At 46.8% G+C, this 25,514-nt stretch overlaps 1 protein-coding gene across 4 annotated transcripts in view; it reads left to right on the top strand.

The window, feature by feature from the left end:
• The window catches only part of LOC131910949 (spermatogenesis-associated protein 31E1-like), a 39,423-nt gene extending 14,120 nt beyond the window's left edge, over positions 1 to 25,303 (top strand). The window contains exons 1-4 of one of the 4 annotated variants that reach the window (XM_059262929.1): positions 19,047 to 19,308; positions 19,897 to 19,948; positions 20,477 to 20,537; positions 20,785 to 25,303. In XM_059262929.1, the coding sequence (XP_059118912.1) occupies positions 19,048 to 19,308; positions 19,897 to 19,948; positions 20,477 to 20,537; positions 20,785 to 25,273 (4,863 nt within the window). In that variant the 5' untranslated portion in view covers position 19,047 and the 3' untranslated portion in view covers positions 25,274 to 25,303. Of the gene's footprint in view, positions 1 to 19,046; positions 19,309 to 19,896; positions 19,949 to 20,476; positions 20,538 to 20,784 lie in introns of those variants that run through there. The other 3 variants (XM_059262930.1, XM_059262931.1, XM_059262932.1) reach the window with 3 other exon arrangements.
• Positions 25,304 to 25,514: the final 211 nt, after the last annotated feature.

Below are 25,514 nucleotides of genomic sequence, written 5' to 3'. Positions count from 1 at the left end.
GAGATGGTCCAATTAGTAAAGTGCTTGTCACACAAGCATGAGGACCCCAGTTCTGATGCCTAGGATATAGAGGAACATGCTGTCATCCCTCAAATGGGAAGGTAGAGACAGGTGGAACTCTGGAACCTGTTAGCCAGCTATTCTAGCCTATTCAGTGAGCACCACAGATGAATTCATGACGACACTTCTTCTCTATCCCTTAGTTATTTTTCTATTGCTGTGATAGGACACCATGACCAAGGCAACCTATAGAAGAAACAGTTTATTTGGGGCTTATTTTCAGAGGATGAGATCATGACTATCATGGTTGGGATCATGGCAGCAGGAAGGCAGATATAGTGCTTGAGCAGTAGTTGAGAACTACATCCTCCATCCACAAGCATGAGGCAAAGGGAGAGAAGAAAGAGGAGAAAGAGGGCATGCAAATGCTAACTGGGAATGACACTGGTGTTTTAAACCTTCACACCAGCCGGGCGGTGGTGGCGCACGCCTTTAATTCCAGCACTTGGGAGGCAGAGGCAGGAGGATCTCTTTGAGTTCAAGGCCAACCTGGTCTCCAAAGTGAGTTCCAGGAAAAGGTGCAAAGCTACACAGAGAAACTCTGTCTCGAAAAACCAAAAAAAAAAAAAAAAAAAAAAACTTCAAACCCACCCCCAGTGATACCTATTCCAACAAGGCCACACCACCTAATCCTTCCCAAAGATTTCCACCAACTATGGACCAAGCTTTCAAATATATGAGCCTCTGGGGTCCATTCTCATTCTAACCACCACATTCCACCCCTTCACCCAAATAGACTTGCAGCCATATCATAAAGCAAAAATACATTTAGTCCAGCCTCAAAAGTCCCCATAGTCTCTCACAGTCTCAACACTGTTCAAAAGTCTAAGAGTTGAGGCAATCTCTTAATTTTAACTCCTGTAAAATCAAAAAGCAAATTACACACTTCAACATACAATTACATAGAACATATACTACCATTGAAAAATGAGGAAAGGGAACAAAGTAAAGAACCATGGACCAGAGCAAGACTGAAACCAAACAGGGAAAACTCCAAATCCTGTTAACTCCATGTCTGCTGTCCAAGGGCTTAGATGGCTCTATCCTTGCAGCTTTTCAGGCTGCAATACACTTCTCTCTCTCAGCCTGGTTCTATTCCCAGTCTGAAGCTCTTCTTGGCAGGTATCCCAAGGCTCTGGCATCTTCAACATCTTGAGGTCTCCAACACAATTCAGGCTTCACTTTCATAGCTTCATGAAGTGGCCTCTCTAGGCCTCCACACTCCCCTGAAACATGACTGGCCCCAGCAGCTTTCCTTAACCACAGAGCAAGATTTCAAAAACCATTTACTCCTGTGTCCTTCTCTAAGCCAGCACTACATGGCGGATGCTGCGAAGTTCTGCTGCCTGCCTGGCTGCGATGGAACCTGAACCCTCCTTAAATTACATGGGCATACTCTTTAATTTGTTGCTTCCCTTTGTTCCATAAGATTTCCTTTTTACAAGCTGTACTATGAGCTGGGTGGAGCCTGGTCCTGAGGGCAGCATGCCCTTTGTTCTACTTCTCATCTGGCCTCTTATCCACTTTAGCATAAGCCTTAACTACAAAGTTTTCACCTCAAGCTGTACATTTGTATTTCCATTTGCCCTGCTTGCTCTTTTTCATTGCAGATCTGTATAACAGTGATCTCTAATAACCACACAACAGAGTCAATATTAAACTGTCTTGAAATCTTCTCTTCCTACTAAAATCTATGAAATTAGCCCAAAGCTTTTCAATTTAGCTTCAGGCAGATTCTTAGGACAAGGGCAGAAAGAAACCATGCTTTTTGTTCTCCCCAAAATATCACAAGAACTGTCTCTAGCCCCTCTAGAACTAATATCATTCCTCTGGAGTCTCTTCATCTGGGCCTCTGTAGTCCACATTGTTCTCAGCACTGCATTGACTTCTAAGCTCCTACTAGGACTTCCCTTAAAGCCTTGTTTACAGCATTCGGCCACTTTCCCAGTCCAAAGTCCCAAAGTCTTCCACCGTCCTCAAAACCCCAGCATGGTCAGACCTGTGGCAGCAATACCCCACTTCTGGTACTGACTTCTCAGTTACTTTGCTATGGCTGTGAAGAGATACCATGACCAAGGCAACTTACAGAAGGAAGAGTTTACTGAGGCTCACAGTTTCAGATGGTGGGTCCCTGACCGTCATAGTGGGGAACAGGACAGTAGGCATGGTGCTGTGGCAGAGTTCAAGTCCAAGTTAAAAAGCAAGTTTATTCTATTTATAGCAATGTAGCACCAACAGCCTCCTTTACAAATCTGAGAGCTGCTGCAAAAAGGTGAAGATGGGCTCGAATTTTTAAAGGCACCAACCACAAGTGTCTCAACTCTAGGGATTCTTCTGCTACATGAGGCAATATCATGTTTAGGTTTCTTTTTTTTTCCTGAACAAGCAGGGGTTATGTGAGATCACAAAATCAAAACGAGTGTTCAATTAATATTTCTGGATAACAATTATACAATAAGGGGAAGTGGGAACAATTTTGGGAGATGAGCCAGGTGGCTCTGAGATTGGTCTCTTCTTTAGATTTCTGTCAAAACTCAACTGCTGATGGGGCTGAACTTAGTGTCATGGTCTAGACATCCTGTAGTTAACAATTCTTAGGCCGCGAAGATCTTGCTGACTCCAGGGTTTTTCTTTTTTATACAGTAACTTAGTATGAAACTCATTTTGAGATGTAGCTAGTTTTTACCATTACAGTGCTGGAGCAGTAGCTGAGAGCTGACATTTGGAAACACAAATACCATGAACAGAGGGAGCTAAGTGGGAATAGTATGGGGTTTTAAAATCCCCAAGTCTAACCCCAGTGACACACCTCCTAATCCTTCCTAAACAGTTCCACCTTCTGGGGACTAAGCATGCTAATAGAAAAGGCTATGGGAGCCATTCTCATTCAAACCACCTCATCTTCCCAGGCCCCTTTTCACTCTCCAAAGTAAACCTACTTTCTGAAGTGTAATTGGAAGTTTCCTGTCCTGACTGCCCAATCCCAAATAAACACTCTGATGCTTATATTAATTGTAAATGCTAGGCCAATAGCTCAGGCTTATTACTAACTAGCTCTAACATTTTAAGTTAGCTCGTATTCTTATTTACTCTCTGTCTCATGGTAGTACCTTATTTAACACAACATGTTCCTCTCCTGCTCCCTCTGCATCTTCCAGTGACTCCTCTGACTCTAATCAAGCTTTATTTTTCAGAACACACACAAAATATCACACAACACTGAAGGTCTGACTTTGGGTTTTCGTTCAGCTTCTAGTTCCTTCTGAGTGAAAGGGAATGAGTTATGCAATTAGCCCTCACTATTCACTTACTATGTGTCAGATCTTTCATGGCCAGATGATAGATACAGGGATCAACAGACTGAAAATAGTCCTAACATTAAGGAGGTGTCTTAAAGAAGAAATGACTATCTTAAGAGGTCTGATTCTATGTCTTGAGTGTGTATTATCCTTTTCCCGAGGACCCTTCTCTGTCCCTAAAGCCTGTGCTTAAATCTATTTAAATTTTTTGTCTTCGTCAACTCTAAATTCTCATCATTGAGAGTTATTCCCAGTTTGCTAAAATGCAAATATCATTTCCCCTCATTTTGAGTTTGCTTCGATTCCTTACACTGAATATGTGATGGTTCTTTGTTTCTCCTGTAGTTTTATAATTAATAAAAGACAAAACAACAAATCCCATCAACTTGTGCTCAACAACTGGCATTGCTATTGCACGCAACTGCAATGCAGCGGAAGGGTCCACACCCTTCCCCCCGGTCCTTTTAGCCTGCTTTCCTGCATTTGGGGGTTTTCTGAACCCCTCTCCCGGCTGCCAATCCATGCAGCTCAGCTCTCCTTGACACCCACTCAGGGCTTGGACCTTTGGGTGCTGTTACCAAGTTAAAGGCAGTGGGAGGAAAGTCAATTCCCAAACAGCTCTAGCTGCCTCCAGCATAGATGCCCCTCTTAGGCTAATTCTGCCTGGTGTGCACAAGTGCCAGGGCAGAGGCTACCCTGCCTGTCTGACCAACCCTCCCCATGTGGATGCAATCACTGCTACTGTGCTGATCAGAGTGCTGCTTCCCTTGCACTTGGAACTCCTCCTGCCTTGGTGCCGCGCCTGCTCTACCTGCTGGTCAAACATTGTCACTACATCTGCATCAGAGCTGGTAAGACACTAGGGAACATTTAAACGGCAAATTATGCAATTAATTAATTAATTAATGAAAATAAATAAATAAGAGAAATTAAAAAGACAGAAAAAGGGGAGAGGACAATCTTAAAACCATTCCCATGTTAAAAATTGGAAATATCACAAGGCAGGGAATTAGCATTTTGTTTACTGCTACTATGGGTGGGACACAAACAGAAAAGATAAATGAGATAAACAACATAGCTGGGACCAATATAATGTCTGTCATAATTATTATCATTTTGTAATTCATATTTTATCCTTAAAAATGGTTTTATAACTGTGCCGAATATGAGAAATTGACTGATTAGATACAAACATTAGAAAAACTTACTATTCATAAGATACAAGTCAGATTACTACTGATAATATACTAGCTTTAAAAATAATTACTAAAGGTACTACAATTTTGACAATAAAATTCCCAAAGAATCAATACAAACATTACGTTAAATTTTTAAAAAGATATTGGGGTAAATCCAGTGTCTTTCCCATGGAATACCCACTGGGTGGCAGGTGATGGGGGAAAAGGTACATGTGAGGGTGCAGCTGAATCACAGTGCCTCGCTCCAGGAGTGCGGTGAAGCCTGAGTCCTGAGAAGCAGCCAAGGCCATCAGTCACGAAGGAGTAGTGACAGTAACCATAAAGCAAGGCCAACGGGTCCATGCAGATGCAGCTAAAGACTGGATAAATGAATAACCAGGGAAAAGAAGGAAGATGCTTTCTTACAAACCAACTCCATCAGTAAAGAGGACCAGGGTGGGAGAGAGGTACCATTGGGCACCTGGGGCAGTGATGACTCCTGCGTGGAGACTGACATCTACAAAACACTGGAAGAAACAGGATGTTTGTGTTTCAGAACAAATGTCTCCCTGATGATGATACTATACAGTGGGAAATTCTGCAGGTGCTATGGGCCCCTAGACAGGACCAAGAAACAGAGAAGTCTGTGCAATAGGAAGGCTAGTGGTCATGGTGTGTTTGACGTTCTTGCTGAACCCATTGTAACTGAAGAAAACATCAGAGGAGTGCAGTTCAGGCTCGTCCTACAGGAAGAACTGACCAGTGTGTTTCAAATGTGCACCAAGACCGGTGCGGGGAGGCAGGTGAGGAAGGACGGAGGAGCTGTCTCAGACTAGAGCAGACTAAGGAGCCACGAGGACACAGGTGACTCTGGACAGACAGTAGGGAAAGTGGCAAAGCTCTCATTAGGTCTGTGGTTCATTAGCAGCACTGCATCCATGCCAGTTTCCTGGGCTTGTGCCTAGGGCTCTGTTATACAAGATGCCAGCACTGAGGAGACAGGAGTATCGGGACTCTCTGTTCTATGTGTATAACCTTGTTGTTGGCCTAACATTCCAGGGCTGTGTGTGTGCATGCGTGCATGCTTGCCTGTGTGCATCTGTGTGTGTGTGCATGCATGCATGTGTGTGCATGTGCAGGTACCTGGGTAGGACACGTGCTCCTGTGTGGGCAGCTGTACGTGGAAGTCAGAGGACAGCTTCAGCTATCACTCCTCAGGTGCCAGCTACTTGTATTTTCAGACAGGGCCTCTCATTGGCCTGAGTCTTGCCAAGTAGGCTCAGCTGGCTGGAGCACTTTCCTGGCTGAGCTATCATCCAGCTCCTGCTCTAGCATATTTCAAAATAAGAAAATGGAAAGGTAAGGTGGTGTGGTACATTAAGTCAACGGTAGGGAATCCATTTGGTAGACATGAGACCTTGATCCCCATGCATACATGAAGCTTGGTGCCCAGCACTCTACAGGTACATATAGGACAAAGAGATGGCTTCATGGAAGATGGGTCCTTCCCCCTGAAGCTTCAGGTCAAAGTCCAAGCAGCTGCCATGCACTTGCCACCACTCATCTGTGATCTGGCTGCTTCTCCTCGGGGAAACCACAGCACCCCCAAGAAAGCTGAGGTAGGAGTTTATTTGTTCTCTAAAACACAAGGAGATGTGGGCTGCAGATAACAAGAGAGCTACCTCATGCTGGCTAAAAGCTGCCCTTGACTTCAGCAGAAACTTAAAGAAACATGATTGCGCAAGCTGGCTGAGCTGTGTTTGAAAAAGTTGAGGAAAAGCCACCCCAAATTTTGCCCATTGAGTTTCCACTGAGGTTACTTGAGGAAGAGTCCATGCAGGAACTCGTCTGCCTAAGAAAACCCCACCAAGGGATTCCATCATCATGGGCCCACTGCCTGAGGATCCCACCAACCACAGAGGACTAACTTGGATTCAGGATAGGAGACTGGAGCTAACACCCACCTAGATAATCACATAGCCTTCTGGGGACCCATTCAACTTTCTCCAAGTTTATTCATCCTCCTCCCTATTGACCCCATCCCCAGTGGGGGCATAGAAGCTTCCAGATCGTTCTAGGATTGGGGATGCTTACTTTGCTTTCAATAATAACTTTGGGAATCCTCCCTCCCATTAATCTGTCTACCATACATTTATAGACCACATGCTGGAACCTTAATAGTAAGGAGGAGACCCTTTTGTCTCCTGCAGTTTCACGTGCAAAATATATGGCGTCACGATGTTCACAAGCTCCTTGTTGGACTGGCCAGGGGCAGCATAAAGTATTCTCCTTTCCCAACACTGAACAAACTGACAAATAAGATAAATAGTAAGCTGGGCATGGTGCCCCACAACTGCAATCAGCACTCAGGAAGTGGAGGCAGGAGGATCAGATGCTCAAAGTCAACCTTAACTACAGAGTGAGTTGAGGGCAGCCTGGGCTACTTGAGACCCAGTTTGTGTAGTGTTGGGACAGAACTCAGGGCCTACGGGGATTTGTGACAACCAGTCTACAATCTGAGCCACATCCCCAGGCCTCTACTTTCTGAGGTTTATTTTCCTTCCTCTCCTCCCTAGATCTACCCAGTCCATCCAAGCAGATCTGAGGATGGCGGAGGAATACACACTTATATCCTGGACAACCTGTTATTTCCAAAGCGTGTGCAGGGGTGGAATGCCATTGGCTTCTCCCAAAGGTATGAGAAATGCTTTTCCTTCCCTTGCATAGGTGGAGTGAGGACAGAGAACTCCCCAGCATGGGCAAAGGCTAGCATACACTGGCCAACATCTGCCATCTTTGCATAAGGACCATTTGAGCCAACTATAAAGGAGCAGTTACAGGAAAAGGCTTTGCCTCCAAGGGGACCACACTTAGGTATACACACAATCAGAGAGACACATTTAAATGAATAAAAATAATATAAATCTTTTAAAAATGGTTATTGTAGGGAAAAGGGGCTGGCTAAAGAAACCCACCATGACCCTGGAGCCCAGAATTAGGGAAGGATCACTCAGATAAGGCCAGTGAGAGAAACACAGTTTAGCTCAGATCAGAGCCATCTCTGCCCCTGTCCAGCTGACTTGTGAAACCAACCAATCACAGAGCAGGACAGCAGAATCCTGGCCTTAGGGCCCAGGACCAGGGAAGAAAAACAGCCTGTGTTTGGGACCTGAGCCAGAGAAATGAACCAAGGAAACATGCCCTGACTCTGAAACCAGTACCAAAGAAACACTCTTTGCCCCTAGAATCAGAGTCAGTGAATGAAATGTGCCCTGGACTTAGAAGTAGTGTCAAAAAGCTAAGTAAGGCCAGTGAGAAAAACACAGTTTAGCTATGATCAGAGCCATCTCTGCACCTTGCCCACAAAACTGGCCAATCCCTGGGCAGAAAAAAACCAACCAATCACAGTTGACTCTGCCCCCTAGACATCCTATATAAACCACCCTGCCCAGTCAGTTGGGAGCTGTTCTCTCTACCCTGGTAGAGGCAGCTACTCTCCTGGACTCCTCCTTCTCAAATAAATCTTTCTCAAAAGAGTTTTGGGGAAGACCTTCATTCACTGGTGCACAGTAGAACCTTGCTGAGACATCCCATAGTGGATTAAGCAAGGGGGAGCTGAACAGAAGAACCTTGCTAAGATGTTCCATAGTGGATTGAGCAAGAGAGAGCTGGTAACACTGAGCCAGAGACTGGAGCTCTCCAGGAGAGGAGCAGGATTGCTGTGTCCTGCGGGGAGACTATTCCCCCATCACACCAGGTATATCTTGACTTTCCCGGAGTCAGGATACCCTTCCTTGCTGAAGCAGTTCCAGGCCTGACTCTCCTGAAAAGTCAGAAAAATTTCCCTTCCAAGTTTGGGCTGCTTCTTTGCGATCCCAGCTGTCAGAGCTGAGCTAAACAGCTCCAGGTTTCCGGGACACCTTCAGGGCAGAGCTCTTGTTCTGAGTAGCTCAAGGTGTCTGGGATACCTCACCCTCCAGGGCTGAAATGTCTCCTTGCAGTTTCAGCAATCAATTTACTAACATTTTAGTGCCGAAACCCAGGACATCAAACCCACAGAGTTGCAAAACCCACCTTTTCCAACCAATTTACTAAGTTATGATGGTGCATTTAAGATAATGTGTGCTTTACACCAATTAAAGCTGTTTTTTGTTTGTTGGTTTGTGTCATAATTTACTATGTAGCCTTGGCTTGACTGGAACTTATTATGTAGATCAAGCTAGTCAAGCTGGCTTCAAACTTGCAGACCTTGAATTGATTCTCCAGCCTCTGCCTCCCAAGTGCTGAGATTGCCAGCATTTACCACCATGCTAGGCTGTGTTTGCTTCTGAGCTGGGATTTCACTGTGTAGCCCAGGCTGAACTCAAACTTCAATCCTGTCTTAATCTCCCAAGTGTTGAGATTACATGTGTGCCACCATATCCAGCAAAGTTTTAGTCATATGTGTCTATGTGTATGTGTGTGTACATATACACATCCACATGTATGTGAGTGTGTGTACATGTATGCACACACATACAGAGGCCAGAGATTTATGTAAATATTTTTCTTTATCTCTCTTCATGTTATATTGATATAGGATCTCACTTGAACCTGGAGCTCAATAATTCAGCTGATTTAGCTTGCCAACTTGCCCCACGGTCTATGTTTACTGAGGGCTGGGATGTAGATGGATGCCATGCTTGCCTGGCATTTACATAGGTTCTGGAGACACAAACTCTGGTCCTCAGGATTGCTCATCAACTGCTTTATCCACTGAGAGCCCCCCCAATTAAAAAAAGAAAAGAGTCAGGCATTGAAGGGGCTCTAGCAGGCCCACACATGGCAAAATCTGTCTGCAATGTCTGCCATGCTCTGGCCTGCTAATGCCCCTTCTGGCATGGTGGCACTTTAGAGCTGAAGATATAGCTTAGTGGAAGAATTGCTTATCTTGACGATGCAAGGCCCTGGATTCAAATGCTACTACTGTCAGAAAAAATTCATTAACAATCTGCTACAAGGTGGTGGCCCATACCGTTAATCCCAGCACTTAGGAGGCAGATGCGGATGGATCTCTGAGTTCAAACTACAGGACATCCAGGACTATTCAAAAAAACCCTTTCTTGGAAAATCAAAATAAGTAAATAAATCTATCACACAAGAGGCAGAGGCAGGTAGATCTCTGTGAATTAGAGCCTAGACAGAGGATAAGTAGGAGGATGAGGGAGAGGAGAGGAGCAGGGAAAAGGAGGAAAAGGAGGAGGAGGAGGAAAGGGAGGAGGAGGAAGAGAAGGAGGAGGAGGAGAGGAAGGATAAGCGAGGAGGAGGAGGAGGAGGAGAGGAAGGATAAGCGAGGAGGAGGAGGAGGAGGAGAAGAGGAGGAGAAGAGGAGGAGGAGGAGGAGGAGGAGGAGGAGGAGGAGGAGGAAGAAGCATACATGAATTAAGTGTGACCATAAAGCCATTAATGGTACCTTTGTCATATCAACATTTTTCTCCAGCCAAATCAAACCAAGTCACCAGGAAGCATTTGTACCCACTTTATGCAGCAGAGTAACAACTTCCTTTTGACAGTTCCCTCTCTAAGGACCACCATGTCTTGATGGCCTAAGCAGGCATGCCCACCCTTTGCACCAGCATCACGCAACCAGAGATAGCTATAAATATGGCCCCAAATCATAAACATACTTACAACATTATGAGGTTTTTTTTGGGGGGGGGGATTGGTTGGTTGGTTGTTTGGTTTTGCTACTTTTTAAAAACTTTGTTACTTAATTACATGATCTCCAACTTGAACTTGACAACATCATCTCCCAATGTTAAAAAGTCAACATTCCTGCTGGGTCTGATGTAAAATCAGTCCTACTTCCTTCAGGAGTAAGTTGATGAGAGAGCAGACTGACTCCCCAGAGCCAGCACGGGAAAAGCTGGTCAAGAATCTCCACAACACAGCGGCTGGACACAGAAGGTGGCAGGGACAGAATTGATGGCTTCCCTTTGTTCTCAGCCCCTCAACCTCTTCTCCACAGCTACATGTGGGGATGCTAGGCTGGGCCAGGAAGGCAGCATGCAGAGCCTGCAGGTGGCTGCATTTCCTGCCCAAGCACCCATCTCTCTTCCCTAGATATGAAGGGCTCCCTCCGAGTTCCCTCCAGATGGAACCTGAACCCATGACCTCCCCACATAAAGACATCCGCGACACCCACCACACCATCTGGGCCTCATAAAATTGTGCTCTGTCTTTTCTTGGCTCTGGGGGCCGTTCAAAACCTGCAGGGCCACATTCAGGACTACTCTGCTTTACCCATGGACTTTAATTCGGAACACATTTCCACAGAGAGGCAGAACAAAGCACAATAGCCCTGGAGTTCAATTTACATTCTCAGTCAGTGAAACAAAAAGGAAATAAAAAACAGTTGTGGGGGAGTCATTTATAACTATGCCGCAGCTCCAAAAGTGCCTTTCCTAGTGTGTCATGGAAGAAAAGACGTTTTTAAAGCCACCAGAGAAAAGCTGAAGTGACCAAAAAAGGAGAGGTGAGGGGTTTTTTCTTGAATTTGTTTTCAAGTGCAGATGACAGTGTGTGAGCACTCTGGTTCTGGCAGACACAAGGCTGCCTCCCTCTCTCCTGATGGGGAGCTTTCCCTTCTGGTCTTCACTTGCTTCAGTACTACCAGGCACTGGGCACTCCGTGTGGTCCTGGGGAGTTTCCACACAAGAAACTCGAGTTTTCTTTATGTTGGACCAGGCTTCCTGGGTGAGTGCTGAGCTGTGTAATGGACCAGCACCAAGATTTCCAGGAACATATCTGCTGTCATAAGTAATGCCTGGCTTGTCTGGGGGTGTTGGGGGGCGGGGGGCAGAATCCCAAGTCCTCGCAGATGGACGGAAACTCCAGGCACTGTCAGCTGCCCGGTTGTAAAGCTCAGTGCAGAGCGTGGGCTGTGCTACACGATCAGAAGGGCTGTAGGGCTGGAGTGATTTCTGTCTAGATGGCACCTGCTCGTGCTCTCACACCGGCAGTCGCATGAAAAGGTCTCTGCTGCCCTGGTGCCCACTCTGGCCACCCCGTGTTGTCCTGTCTCCCTCTTCTGCTGCTGGAGACAAAACCCCTGGTCTACAAAGCAAGTTCCGGGGTAGTCAAGGCTTCCATACAGAGAAACCCTGTCTCAAAAAAAGAGTACAAATCCTCCCTCCAGGGGAAAGCTGAATGTGTGCAAACAACTCCAGTTCAACAAGAAGCAATAGGGCAGTTGTTCGGTGAGCCCAGTGTTAGCTGAAGGGAAAGACATAGCCTGGTCAAGCCTAAGAACAAACAAGAAAACAAGTAGCTTTGTAAACATTTACAAGAAAGACACAAACTCTTAAAACAAACAAACAAAAACCTATTGGCAATATTCTCATGTCTTAATATATTTTTCTTCTGATAACACAGGGCTATGTACATATTTTCTGTGCCATTATAAAGTGGGTTACAGACTCTATGACATGTCACCCAAGAAATAAGACACAGCTGTCCCCTAGTGTCTATCAGGCATTTACTCTAGAACAACCCTGGAGATAGACAAAGACCCTGAGTACTCAAGTCACAGAGCTCACACACTCTCCTCTGCATAGAAGACCATGAGCACCTAAGTCACAGAGCCCACATGACCTCTTCTCCATAGAAGACTCCAGATACTCAAGTCACAGAGCCCAAGTGCTCTGCTCTCCATAGAAGAACATGAAAACTCAAGTTACAGAGCCTACGCACTCTCCACACATCTAGATAGTCATCTAGAGGATGACAAGATTGAATCTACACATGCTCAAACACATACTGCAGCTGTTGCCAGCAGGACTCACCAAAACACACATGTGAAGCAAAGGGACAACACTCCTGGCTGGACACTGGTGTTTGGGGCCTGCTTTAGCTATGCTTTTGAAACTTTCTGGGTGAGTTCAATCCTTTTTTTCAATCTGCTTTATTTTAAGCCGAGGGTAAAGAATTTGTGGATATAAAGGGAGAAGTTCACCTTACCTCTGTAACCGCGGTACCTTTATCGTACTTAACAAATGAGACGATTTCCACATGTACTTCAGCCCTACTTCCAGTCAGTATTTACGTGTTCCCTATTACACTTTGGTTTTGAAATTCAAGGATCCATGTGCCGGAGATTGCTCAGTGACTGAGAGAACTGGCTGCTCTTACAGAGGACCCAGGTTCAGTTCCTAGAAACTACTTGACCACTCACAACCATCCCTAACTCCAGTTCCAAGGGATCTGATGCCCTCTTCTGACCTCTTCAGACAACAGGTATGCATGAAGTGCCTTGATATACACGCAGGCAAAAAACTCATGAAGAAAAACAAATAAATCTTTAATAAATAAACAGGATTCCAGGTCCCCTGAGATCCACAGGTATGAGGATTGGGTTTTGCAGCATTGTGAGCACCCTCAAAACTTGGGGTGTCAACATGTTACCTAGCTGATGAGTGGGGAGGAGTAAAATAAATAGTAAGACAAAACGAAAACCCAAACTGGGTCTGCCCGCCGCTGCCTCCTGGTTGAAGCTGTGTCAGCCCACCCCACCACTTGTTTCGTCTGAACATCTGCTCAGCACTGAGGCTGCATCAGTTGTCATGGAGAGCAGCTTTTAGGGGTTTTTCTCAGATTGTTTCCTCCCAGGGTTATTCTTATGGTTTTTGTATTTTGTTGTTGTTTGTTTTGGTTTTTTGAGACAGAGTTTCTGTGTGTTGTAGCTAGAGTTTTCCTGCCTGGCCCACAGTCAGGACAAATCTCTCTCACCTGCCAGTCCCACAGCTGCTCAGACCCAACCAAGTAAACACAGAGACTTATATTGGTTACAAACTGTATGGCTGTGGCAGGCTTCTTGCTAACTGTTCTTATATCTTAAATTAATCCATTTCTATAAATCTATACCTTGCCACGTGGCTCGTGGCTTACTGGCATCTTCACATGCTGCTTGTCCTGGTGGCGGCTGGCAGTGTCTCTCTCCTCAGCCTTCCACTTCCCAGAATTCTTCTCCTCCTTGTCCCGCCTATACTTCCTCCTGCCTGACTACTGGCCAATCAGTGTTTTATTTACTAACCAATCAGAGCAAAACATTTGCCATACAGAACATCCCACAGCACTTCCCCTTTTCTTTCTTTTCAAAAAGGAAGGTTTTAACCTAACATAGTAAAATTACATATAATTTGGGAATTTGGGCATAGCTTCTCTTACTACTTTCTGCTGGAGGGGAGTGCTGTATCTTATGGGGACACAAAGAAAATTTTAGGATTATGGAGTAGTCCATGAGGCTGTATAGTCTGAGCCAGTTGCCTTCAAACCATTCTGGATGTTGGATCATCTGGACCATGGTGTCATCGGAGACCTTTCAGGGGGTCTTGGCTGGTCAAACCTGATGTATCTTAATCTGGAACAAATCCATAGCCTTTGTCTTTCTGTGGAAACAAAAGCAGAGCCTCCTTTCCAAAGCAACATATCCTTACATCCAAATTTTGAAGTCAAGGTACTTTAAAATATCCATATTGGTTTAACTCAACAGCTTTTATGATCAAATATTTTTCTTCAGTTACGAATATCAAAGAGAACATAATCCAGATTTTCTGTGTGATAGTCATCTTTACGTGGCTTATTTTTTATATTACCTTGAACCTATTGATTTAAACGGCAGCATTCTAAGACTGAAATGGCGCTGTGGCTGCTGGCTCCGTCCTCCTCAGCTTCCCAACATGGCAGTGGTATGTTTACCGCCAGCTCTGGGAGCTATCGTGGGTCTATGCTTTTATCCAAGCAGCATGTAGCCCAGAAGCCTCTTTTTTTTTCTTTTCTTTTCTTTCTTTCTTTCTTTCTTTCTTTCTTTCTTTCTTTCTTTTTTTTTTTTTTGTACTAGCAAAGGCTAAATCCACCACACAGCTTAATGTGCCACTTGCAGAGGCCTCATTCTGGCCATACTGCAGGTCCAGCATGCACGCCAGGAACCCACCATAGAAGATAGTAGGTCAAACACGCAGGCTGCCGCTAACTTGAAAGAGACAACTAGGAACTGTTTTTAGCTCCGTTTTAGTATCTTTTTACTCAGGTTTTAGGTGGAAACTCTTGCCAACACGCTGGGCACCATTTGTAGCTAGAGTTTTCCTGCCTGGCCCACAGTCAGGACAAATCTCTCTCACCTGCTAGTCCCACAGCCGCTCAGACCCGACCAAGTAAACACAGAGACTTATATTGCTTACAAACCGTACAGCCGTAGCAGGCTTCTTGCTAACTGTTCTTATATCTTAAATTAATCCATTTCTATAAATCTATACCTTGCCACATGGCTCATGGCTTACCAGCATCTTCACATGCTGCTTGTCATGGTGGAGGCTGGCAGTGTCTCCTTGCCTCAGCCTTCCACTTTCCAGAATTCTCCTCTTTCCTTGTCCCGCCTATACTTCCTGCCTGGCCACTGGCCAATCAGTGTTTTATTTATACAGAATGATATCCACAGCAGACAGGTTTATTTTTGCTCATAGCTTTTACTCCTTGTTGATTGTCCCTGTATCTTTGGGCCTGTGACACCACAGTACCTCACTGTAAGAGTTCCTCTAACAGTGTATGGAAGTGGGGGGAGGGAGCTGAGTACCAATGTCCCAAGACTGTGCCCTCTGATCTACCTTCCTTCCACTCTCCTCCACCTCCTCAGGGTCCCACCGCCTCCCTACAGCTCCACAGGCTAGTCAGCCAGCCTTTCACACGTGGGCTCTACCAGGTGTTCTGTAGCCCTTTGCTCCCAAGTTTCCTCCTGGAGGGAAGAGAGAAACTCCTGAACCTCAGGAAGATCATGAAACTTACAACCCCCTCCCCTCCCTAAGGTGAGCCTTAACCCTTGCTGGTGCTGGAGCAGGCTCTTCAGTGGAGCTGCCAGCAAAGAATGCCGAGGATTCCAGGGTTCACTTTTTACCTGCTGTCACCTGTTCTGGGCTTTCAGAGATGCAGGTGCCATTGAATCACCCAAGTGCCTGTAATGAACCCCAAGAAACCCACTGGTTCTGTAAGCTAGGCTTGGGGGAACATGCTTTTGGCCTGTCAGAAGTAACCTGTTGTGGCTTCCCAGGTGTGTGTTCACAGCTCCCTGGGAGAAGTCATGCAGCACAGGGGAAATGGCTCCAAACTACAGCGGCCACAGATAACGTGACGACTGGGATCTGTGACTGCAGGCGGGCGGGACTCCAGGTACTCTACCTGAAGCCCGGATCCTCTTCTGGGTGATGATTATGGAAAAGATTCCATCGCTATCTCATTGACCTGGAATTAAGAACTTTAGAATTCTTTTTTTTTTTTTTTCCCTTTTTGGAGGTTGTCTCACTATGTACCTCTGGCTGTCCTGGCACTCACTATCAAGTCCAGGCTGGCCTTAGACTCACAGAGATCTGCCTGCCTCGGCTCTCAAGTGCAGGAACTATAGGTACATGCTACCACATATCTATGGCTGCAAATATCTATTAAAACAGAAAACCCAAGAAGACAAGCAACCCAATTAAAATCAAACCTGGGGTCTGGAGATGGGCCTCACTGGGTGGGTGGGTGAGTCCCTACAATAGGAAGCTCTGGGTTCAGTCTCCAGCACCATGTAAAGTGCACGTACTGACACATACCTGTAATTCCAGCATTCAGGAGGCAAAGGTAGGGTTATCCTTGGCTACACAACAGATTTGAAGCTAACCTGGGATATATGTGTCCCTGTCTAAAAAGCAACAACAACAAACGAACCAACCAAGGCCAACCTTGGTGAATAGGGGTGGTGGTGGTGGTGGTGGTGGTGGTGGTGGTGGTGGTGGTGGTGATGATGGTGGAGAGATGGCCCAGCAGTTCAGAGCACTGACTGCTCTTGCAGAGGACTAGGGTTCAGTTCCCAGCACCTACATGGCAGCCCACAGCCATCTCGAACTCAGTTTAGGAGGATCTGAAGTCCTCTTCTGACTTCCTCCATCACTGGACACATATAGTGCACAAACAAGCAAGTATACAGGACTCACACATACACATAAAACAAAAATGAGCACATCTAACAACAACAACAGTGAGGATGTAGATGAAACTCCTTACGCGACCTGTGGAAGACCTTGAGTAAAATTCCCAGCCATTCCCCATTTCAAATAAAATGAAACAGACGTGAAGAGATGGTTCCCCCAAAACTTTACCAACAGCCTATAAGAAACAGTGATCTGCATGGGGGACCATGCAAAAGTGGCTAACTCCTGGGGTTTTTGGAGCTCAAAAGCCTGTGGAGCTTGCTACAGAGAGGCTACAACAGAAAAAAAATCCCAGACGCCCTCAGAAGGCTTGGGGGGAAAAAAGGGATAATCTAGCCAGTGGGGTTGTGACTCCAGCTGCGGGTAGCTTCGGCCCGTGCTGGCTGCAAACCAAAGGTAAGCACTTTTTTCCTGAATTCATACCCCAAAAGTTGGACACCAGATGTAGCAAAAATCCTAATTGTTATTAATAAAATCCCAGAGGTAAATATCAAGGTAAATGCTGAAAGACCAGACAGACAAAGGAACAAGCCACAGCCACTTGTGACCTGGCCAAGTCCTCAGCCAAAAGGGGGAGATCCTGTCTCCACACAGCCATATCACTTCCTGTTTCAACCTCTCTAGTGCTGGCATTAAAGGCATGAGATCCCAAGTGCTGGGATTAAAGGTGGGTGCCACCACTGCCTGGCCTCTATGGCGAACCACTGGTCTGGCTCTGCCCTATGATCTTCAGACAAGCTTTATTTGTTAGAGCACACACAAAATATCACCACAGAGAAGCCCTGTTTTGAGTTACTGACCAGGGCTGTCCAAGAGACTCTCAAACGTATAGCCTACTGCTGTTGCCCCCACCTGCCCCCAACACGCCCCAGGGGTAGAAGGGAAGTCCCTATTGTGGTGGCACCATTCCCTGGACAAGGAGTCCTGAACTTTATAGACAGGAGAAATCTAGAGCAAGCAAGCAGACAGCATGGATGTATCCATTTCCCTCTGTTCTTGACTAGGGATGTGATGTGACTAGCTATTTGAAATTCTGGCCTTCACTTCCCCACAATGATGATCTTGAATCAAGAACTATAAAACCAAATAAACCCTTTTGTCTCCTAACTTGATTTTTGTCAGGTATTTTATCACAGCCACAGAAATGGAAATGGAACACACAACAAACAAGAAGGACCACACGATCATGCCTGTAGAAAATGTAACAACCCATTCATGCCACAAACACTCAGCATTTTAGAAATGGAACCAAATTCCTCCCTTTGACAAAGGACAACACTGACAACAGCACTGGGATTATGGGAAACAAAGAGTTTCCCATGAAAATGAAAAGGCAATGCTCCTTCATCACCACACTGGAACCCAGTCAGTGAGCGAGGGATAATACAACAAAACAAAAAGCATGCAGATTTGCAAGGGAAAAAAGAAGTTTTCTCTTTTGCAGACAACAAGTTTGTCCAGCCAGAAACTCTTGACAGGATCCACAAGAACACATCCTGAAGGGATTAGTGGCCATACCAAAGCTACAAAGTTTAAATATTAATATATAAAAAGCAGCCTCCTCCTTCTACGAACACATGAAATAAATAAATTGATAACATAAATCCTACTACCCCAAATTAAGTATTCAAATAAAACTCCAAAAATACACACAGGATCCATATGGGGAGAAGCACAACACTGTGACTGAAGGAGTCAGAAACTGCTTCATGCTCGCACAGGTAAGAAGACTCAACATTCTGAAGACGCAGGCTCTTCCCTACTTGCTATATAGACTCAGGGTAAAAAATTCCGCTGTTGTGATGGTTTGAATGAGGATGGCCCCCATAAGCTCATGTATTTGTATGCTTGGTCCCCAGCTGGTAGAACTGTTCGCCCTGCTGGGTTTTGGTCTTGCTTTGGTCCAGTATTTCCTCACTACACCGTCTTTCCTCCCTTTTGGAATGGGAATATGTATTCGACATTGTATGTCAAAACATGTAATTTGAGTTTTGCTTTAATAGGAGGTTACAATTAAAAGATTGCCTTGAGTCTCAGAAGAGGTTTTGGACTTTGAAATAGTGTTGAGGCTGTAAAAGACTATGGGGAGTTTTGAAGTTTGACTAAGTCAATTTTGCTTTATGATATCACTACAAGCCTATGGAGAGCCAGAGAGTGAAATGTGGTGGTTTAAATAAACTTTCAGAGGCTTGGTGTCTAGTTGGTGGAACTGTTTGGGAGGGATCAGGAGGTGTGGCCTTTTGGAGGAGGTAAGCCACTGGAGGTGGCTTGGAAGTTTTAAAAGCCCAAGAACATGGACAAGCCTCTCTGTGGGGGTAGGGGAGGAACAGAACATGGATAAGCCTCTATTTCTGACAGAATGTGCAGGTGGAATTGATTACAGAAACTGAAGGCTGTAGAGGATGGGGAACCTGTGAAGGCTGGAGAATGGAGAGTTACTGTCTTGTCACTTCTTCCTACCTCCCCTCCCCCACTCAGGAGCCCTTTGTGACAGGAGACAGGGGCTCTGTGATGCAGGCCTGGGCCCAGCTGAAACTCCCAGAAAGAACTCTCAGCATTCAGTTACCTGAGAACAACAGTGCTATACAGATGGAGAATTTTCTGTTCCTTCTGGAAAGCGTTGACACTTCATGGCTGACCCCCAGCTTCACTACTTGGGCAATGGACATGATCCTTGCCTTTGTGTGTGGGCTGGGGCTCTTCCACCTATTACTCCTCCTCCACCTTAACTCACGCTCACCTCCACCAGTGGAAAACACCACCACCCAAAAGGTAAGAATGCCTTAGCCCCAAACCAATGGAAAATAGTTCCCTCTCTCTCCTTTATAGGCTCCACTTTCTAAATCAAATAGGGAGGTGGCTGACAGGGGAATCTCAGCTGAGAGCAGGACCCCATCCTCTTGAGAACTGGCAGGTAGGGCAGAGGGGAGAGTGGACTGACTCCAAGATGTCTGCTCTCACATCCCTTATACCCGAGAGAAGAAAGCCCTGTGACTCGGTGCTCAGGGATGGTGTTTCTGGGACGGTTAGGGAACTCTGGGAAAGGAAAGGTTCTGAGCACTGGATCCTATGTCTCCCTCTAACACACAGGCTTATAGACTCAGTGGGGCTGATATGAAGGGAACCATGAGCTCCAGGCCATGAGTCACTCCGGCCTCAGGAGGCCACTGCTGGTAGTTCAGAGCTAAGCCTCTAGTTCCTGAGCAGAACACTGACCAGTGACATCCATGGTGGATCTCACAGAGACAGTCCCCATTTGTGTTTTCCAAGAGATAACACACACACACACACACACACACACACATACACACACACACACACACACACACACACACACACACACTTGTCTGTCTCTGTCAGGTGGTGAAGAGGGAGTACAGCAAGGTCAGGAAGAAAATCAGGACCATGAAAGGTAGGCCACTTCCTTCCCTGGTGAGGTGACTTCATCCACGGGTCCCCAAGCGATAACATCAAATGTGTTGCAGAAGCCCTGAGGAGGTGGCTCCTGGGAAGGAACCTGTAACTGAAGACACTTCCCAGGAGGTTCTGTGCTCAGAATGAAGCTATGGACAGCCAGGACTGGGTGCTGCCTGGGGAGAGGCGGTGTGGGAGGAAGTGGTGCCATGCTGCCTGGATTTGGAGGCAAATTGGTTGTTAATCTTCTCTAAGACATTTTCCCCTTTCAGAACACTGGTCCTTCCCTCCCCTAACAGGGAGATTTCAAAGCCAATGGAGATCTTTAGAAATGCAAACGCCTGGTCAGTGGCATAGTCCTGTTCCACATGTGTCTTGCTCTCAAGGCATTTGGGCATCTGACCTTGCTCACACATGCCTGAACTCCTGTTTAACTTTTCATTCCCACTGAAGGGGCATTTCACTCCATATCTGGTTAGATACCGGGTCCCTCCTTTACCCACCATAACCCAGTCTCCATCTCTAGCTTACAGAGGCAGCAGGAAGAAACCCAAGGGGGACAAGGTACTGGTTTCCCTTCTGCACAGGTGAGCCATCTCCAGGTCTGTCTGGCTCCTCCTTCCTCTTGTCTGTTATATGATCAGCCCCAACCAGGGCACAAGGTTACCATGGGAATAGGGGCCCTCTGGATGGGTGGCGTATGAGTACAGTCCTGGAGGTTAAGACAACAAGGTCTTGTAAAAAGCAGGATGTGGACCAGTGGTTGTGATGGGCAGCGAGGGTCCTTCCCTACTCAGCTTTCCTGGCTGCAATCATATCTCCTGTCTTCCACAGCATGCTAGAGAGGCTTGTCGAAACTGTCAGCTTTTGCCAGCTCTTAGGACAAGATGCCTCGGGTGAAGCGTCTAAGCCAGAAGCTGCCAAAGCCCACCTGCCACCTAGTCAGCCCACAGCGAAGTCTGTGGCCACCAGTTTGTCCCTAGCAGTTTCCTCTGCTTCGCTCAAAGATTCTAAAATCTCGTCACCTGTCCTGCTGAATTCCTCAGCTTCTACTGAGTCACAGTTTTCCGTGAGTGCCTGTCAGCCACCAGAGACCCTGACTCCTGGAAGATGTTATTCACCACCTCGGGTACCTTCCCATCTGTGTCATCCTCCTGATCCTGTGGCTTGTTCTCCACCCATGCCAGATCCCAGCACAAAGGCTCCTTGGTGTGACTGGAAAACACTGGGGACCTCACAGAGCACACCTCTCCCAGGTTTGCCTTCTCCAATCCCAACCACCCCAGGCCTTGACCACTCAATCAGACCTACCTCCACTATCCCAGGCCTTGACCACTCAAGGAAGCCTACCTCTACCAAGCCAGGCCTTGACCAATCAAGCTGGCCTACCTCCACTACCCCAGACTTTGACTACTCAATCAGGCCTACCTCAAACATCCCAGGCCTTAACCACTCAAGCAGAGGGACCTCAACCATCCCAGATCTCGACCTCTCAACCTGGCCTACCTCAACTACTCCAGGCCTTAACCATTCAAGCAGTGGGACCTCCACCACCCCAGGCCTTGACCACTCAAGTAGGCCCACAACAACTACTCCAGGCCTTAACTATTCAAGCAGGCCTACCTCAACCTCCCCAGGCCTCTATAACTCAAGCAGGGGGACTTCTACCACTCCAGGCCTTGACTACTCAAGCAGGCCTACCTCAACCACTCCAGGCCTTAACCATTCAAGCAGGCCCAGAACTACTACTCCAGGCCTTAACTACTCAAGCAGGCCTACCTCAACCTCCCCAGGCCGTGACAACTCAAGCAGGGGGACTTCTACCACTCCAGGCCTTGACACCTCAAGCAGGCCTACCTCAACCACTCCAGGCCTTAACCATTCAAGCAGTGGGACCTCCATCACCCCAGGCCTTGACTACTCAAGTAGGCCTACCTCAACCACCCAAGGCCTTAACCATTCAAGCAGAGGTACTTATAACCCTCCAGGCCTTGACCACTCAAGCAGTCCTACCTCAACTACCCCAGGTCCGGAATACTCCTGCAGGCCTCCCTCAAATATGCCAGGTCTTGACCACTCAAGCAGGCCTAATTCAACCACCCCAGGCCTTAAACAGTCAAGCAGGCCTACCTCTACCAGTCCAGGCCTTGACCTCTCAAGTAGACTGACCTCAGGCCCTTCCTGGTACCAGGTAGCTGCCAAAACCTGGTGCCACTCCAACTCACCACATGGTGAGTCCTCAAAAGACCATCTGTTTCTTAGCCTCCAAAAGGCCTCGTTCTGGACAGGCCCCACATACATGCAGATAGACACAGAGAAGCCCTCTTTCATCAACCCTGACATCCAGGAGAGGCTGGAACTTGAGATTCAAAAGAGGGTTGAACTAAAAGTTTGGAAGGGGAAAGGCAAAGAAAGGTGTGACCATGCCTTGGGATGTATGGACAATATGCTGCAGTCCTGGAGCAGCCAGCAGGCCACCACCAGAACCTGCAAATCAGAGCAATTTTCAGGTCATCAGCAGTTCTTTTACAAGAAATACAGCCAGCTTTTCTGGGGCCTCCCCTTTCTCCACAGTGAGTCCCTTGTGGTTACTGTCAACATGGCAGGTTCCCCTCCAGAGCCCCCCTCCATCTTATTCAATGGACTCTCTACTTACATCCCAACACTATTTCAGACTAATGTACATCCACAGCTCTTTTCTCCAAAGCCCTTGCTTCAATACTTGGTCAAAACCCAACCTTTGACTCCAAAGTTATCCAGGTCCCAATCTCCACCAGCGGATGGAATCCAAACCCAGAGCTGTGACCCATCCTCTCTCCCAAAGCTACCAGACCATTCACCTCCAATTAGGGATTATGGGGCTTCTTGTCCTAGAGCTTCAAGAGTCCAATTTATGATCCCACCTGCTGCTCAACACCTAGAGCGCCACCTTTTGAAGAAGCACCAAGAGAGTAAGTGCGATTTACCCCCCATAGTTAAGAGGTCACAGGAAGCATTTCATCAACTCAATTCCAACACTTGGGCCTCCCAGGGAAAGGGTTCTGTTGTCCACCTCCCGGGGAATTTCATTAACTCCGGGCTCCAACAGCAGCTGGAACAACACTTAAAAGAGACTTACACACAACGGCAGTGCCCCCACAAGGTCCAGCTATCTCAGGATCCAAGTAAGTCTCAGGACAAACTCCCAGGGATGGGTCAGGCAGAAGTTAATCACGGGACCTCATGTTCTTCAGCACTGACAGATGAAAGCAGCCTTCATGCACAAAGTGTCTCATCACAGGATCTAGAAATATTTCAAATATGGATGGACCCAAGCATGTATCTGACAAATGATCTGTACAGGAGCCCAGAAGATTACCTAGGCAAAGTTCTCGGGGCTGTCTCTAAGACAGAGGCAGAAAGTGGCCACATGAGACACCCAAAAACTGACACTCGAAGTGTTTCTCCAGTGGGACTAGGAAAGAAGTTGCTAGAAGGCACCCCAAAAAATGACTCAAGCAGCAATTGGAGGCAGGCCAAGGACAGTAAGGTGCATGTGGGCATTTGTCATGCAGTATGTATGGACCATGCATTGGCCCCTCCTGAAAACTTGAATGATTGTACCACCTACAGGAAAACTTCTAGTAGGCCTTCCTTCCTAGATCCTGGCACTCAGAAGGTGCTGGAAACACATCTTACAAGACGTCTCGTGAGACACAGATGGAGCCTGCCCCTCATAGGCCTCAAGACTATACATGTTTTCAACAAGACCAAGGCTACAACTTTACCCTTTCCACAACCCTCCGACTCTTCTTTGTCCTTCTGGGACTCTAGAGATGACTCTATTGTAAAAAAGGCCAGTGTCCTGGGAGAATCTTTTCAGAAAGGCCCAGACGAGAAAGTGAAAACAACCTCCACACAGAACCCTCTTTCTGCCTCCCAGCTCGGATTCCTGAGAGAGACTCCACCTAGAGACAATTCTGGGCCCTCAGAGGCCCCTACAACTGTCAAGGGAGACAATATGTCTTCTCTGTCCACCTCACAAAGTCTTGTGGGCAGAGACTGGCACAATGATATGGTTATTAGATCTTGGACAGGCAACCCAGAGTCAAATCCAGGCCTAGTGAAAGGTGCACATGAGTCACAGGAAAGAGAGCATCTGATTTTAAGCAATACCTACAATTGGGTGTCAGTTCGGGAGATCAGTGTGGCATCCCAGTCAACAAGTAGCAGGGACATCCAGGAACTGGAGAAGGAAGAGGAGGAACAGTCCTGTGACTGTGTATTCATCATGGAAGCTGGGGAGATGGCCAACTCTGAAAGCAACCATCAACATCTAAGGGGTTCAGAATCCCTGGAGCCCAGTGAAAGTCCATCCCCTTCTACCCAGGATCCAGAAGACTCAGGCCTGAGCACACTTCACTGCTCGTCCCCTGGTGCTGTCTTGCAGGACTGTGCTACTGAATCATTCTATAAAGACTGTGCCCCTGAGGTTCTCCTTGCTGCAGATATCCTGGCCTCCCGAGCCTCCCTAGCCTCCCAGTCCAGCTTCAAGAATGTGCCTGCTACAAGCAAGTCAATCTACCAGGGCAGGTACTCTTTCTTAAGAGAAGGGGATGTCCCCCAAATTACCAAACAATGGGAAACATGGCCTAGCCATATGTTTGTTCCAACTGACAAAAAAGAATGTCAAAGTCCCAGGCAGGACACATGTCTTTCAGGGATGAAGCCTGTCCAAGCCTACAGGTCAAATACTAAAAAATGCAGTTCTTCCCAAGAAACAGGGAAGTTTGGGGACAGGATAAAAAGCTTTATAAGGTCAATTTTCAACCCCAAAGCCAAATTACAGGAGAACTCCCTGCAAAAAGCGAAGTCCTTACCAGCTACAACCCAAAGCCCAGGGTCAGTCCCGAGTAGATTATTCATGGCTCAACAGGTTGCTGAAGCACAGGACCTCATGACCTCTGTTGGATGGATTCTAGAGGAAAAGTTGGGGGTTCACCATTTGTGTGCTCCCTCAAAGAAAAATTTGCACCAAGAACCACCCCAAGCCCAAGTGAGTAGGCCTGTCTGCCACCACAGGATTCCTACTGCAGAAACAATACAAGGAACAACAAAGAAACAACACACTAGCTCTGTTCACCAAGCCAACCCCAAGGTACAAAGGCAACCTTCACACAGCCAACCTTCTACAGACAGATGGATGCCCTATGGTAACTGGGCCCAGGTGTCCAGAGAACCTGTGTCCCGACCCAGGCCCTATCAGCACAGGGCACAGGTACCACGTGTCCCACGGAACCCTGTCCACTGTCCTAGGCACTGCCCCTACAGAAGTGGACTATAGAAAGTAATTAAATACTTTTCCCCAAAAGAACATGGTCTGCGAGTGCTAATGACGTCATTTTCGAAGTTAGGTATTACTTCCTCTGTGTATGTTTCATCTGCAGAGTATGTCTGCAGTGCTAGGCCACAGGGAAATATCTGCATCTGCTCCACCTTAGTACTGCTTCTGGAGGGGAAATGGTTCCACAGAGAAGGGACAGTGGCATTTGAGGTATCACCAACTCTTAGGTCCATCACTGTAG

This window comes from Peromyscus eremicus, chromosome 5 (assembly GCF_949786415.1).
Source record: "Peromyscus eremicus chromosome 5, PerEre_H2_v1, whole genome shotgun sequence".
Lineage (NCBI taxonomy): Eukaryota > Metazoa > Chordata > Mammalia > Rodentia > Cricetidae > Peromyscus > Peromyscus eremicus.
This window is presented reverse-complemented; position numbering and strand designations above follow the sequence as displayed.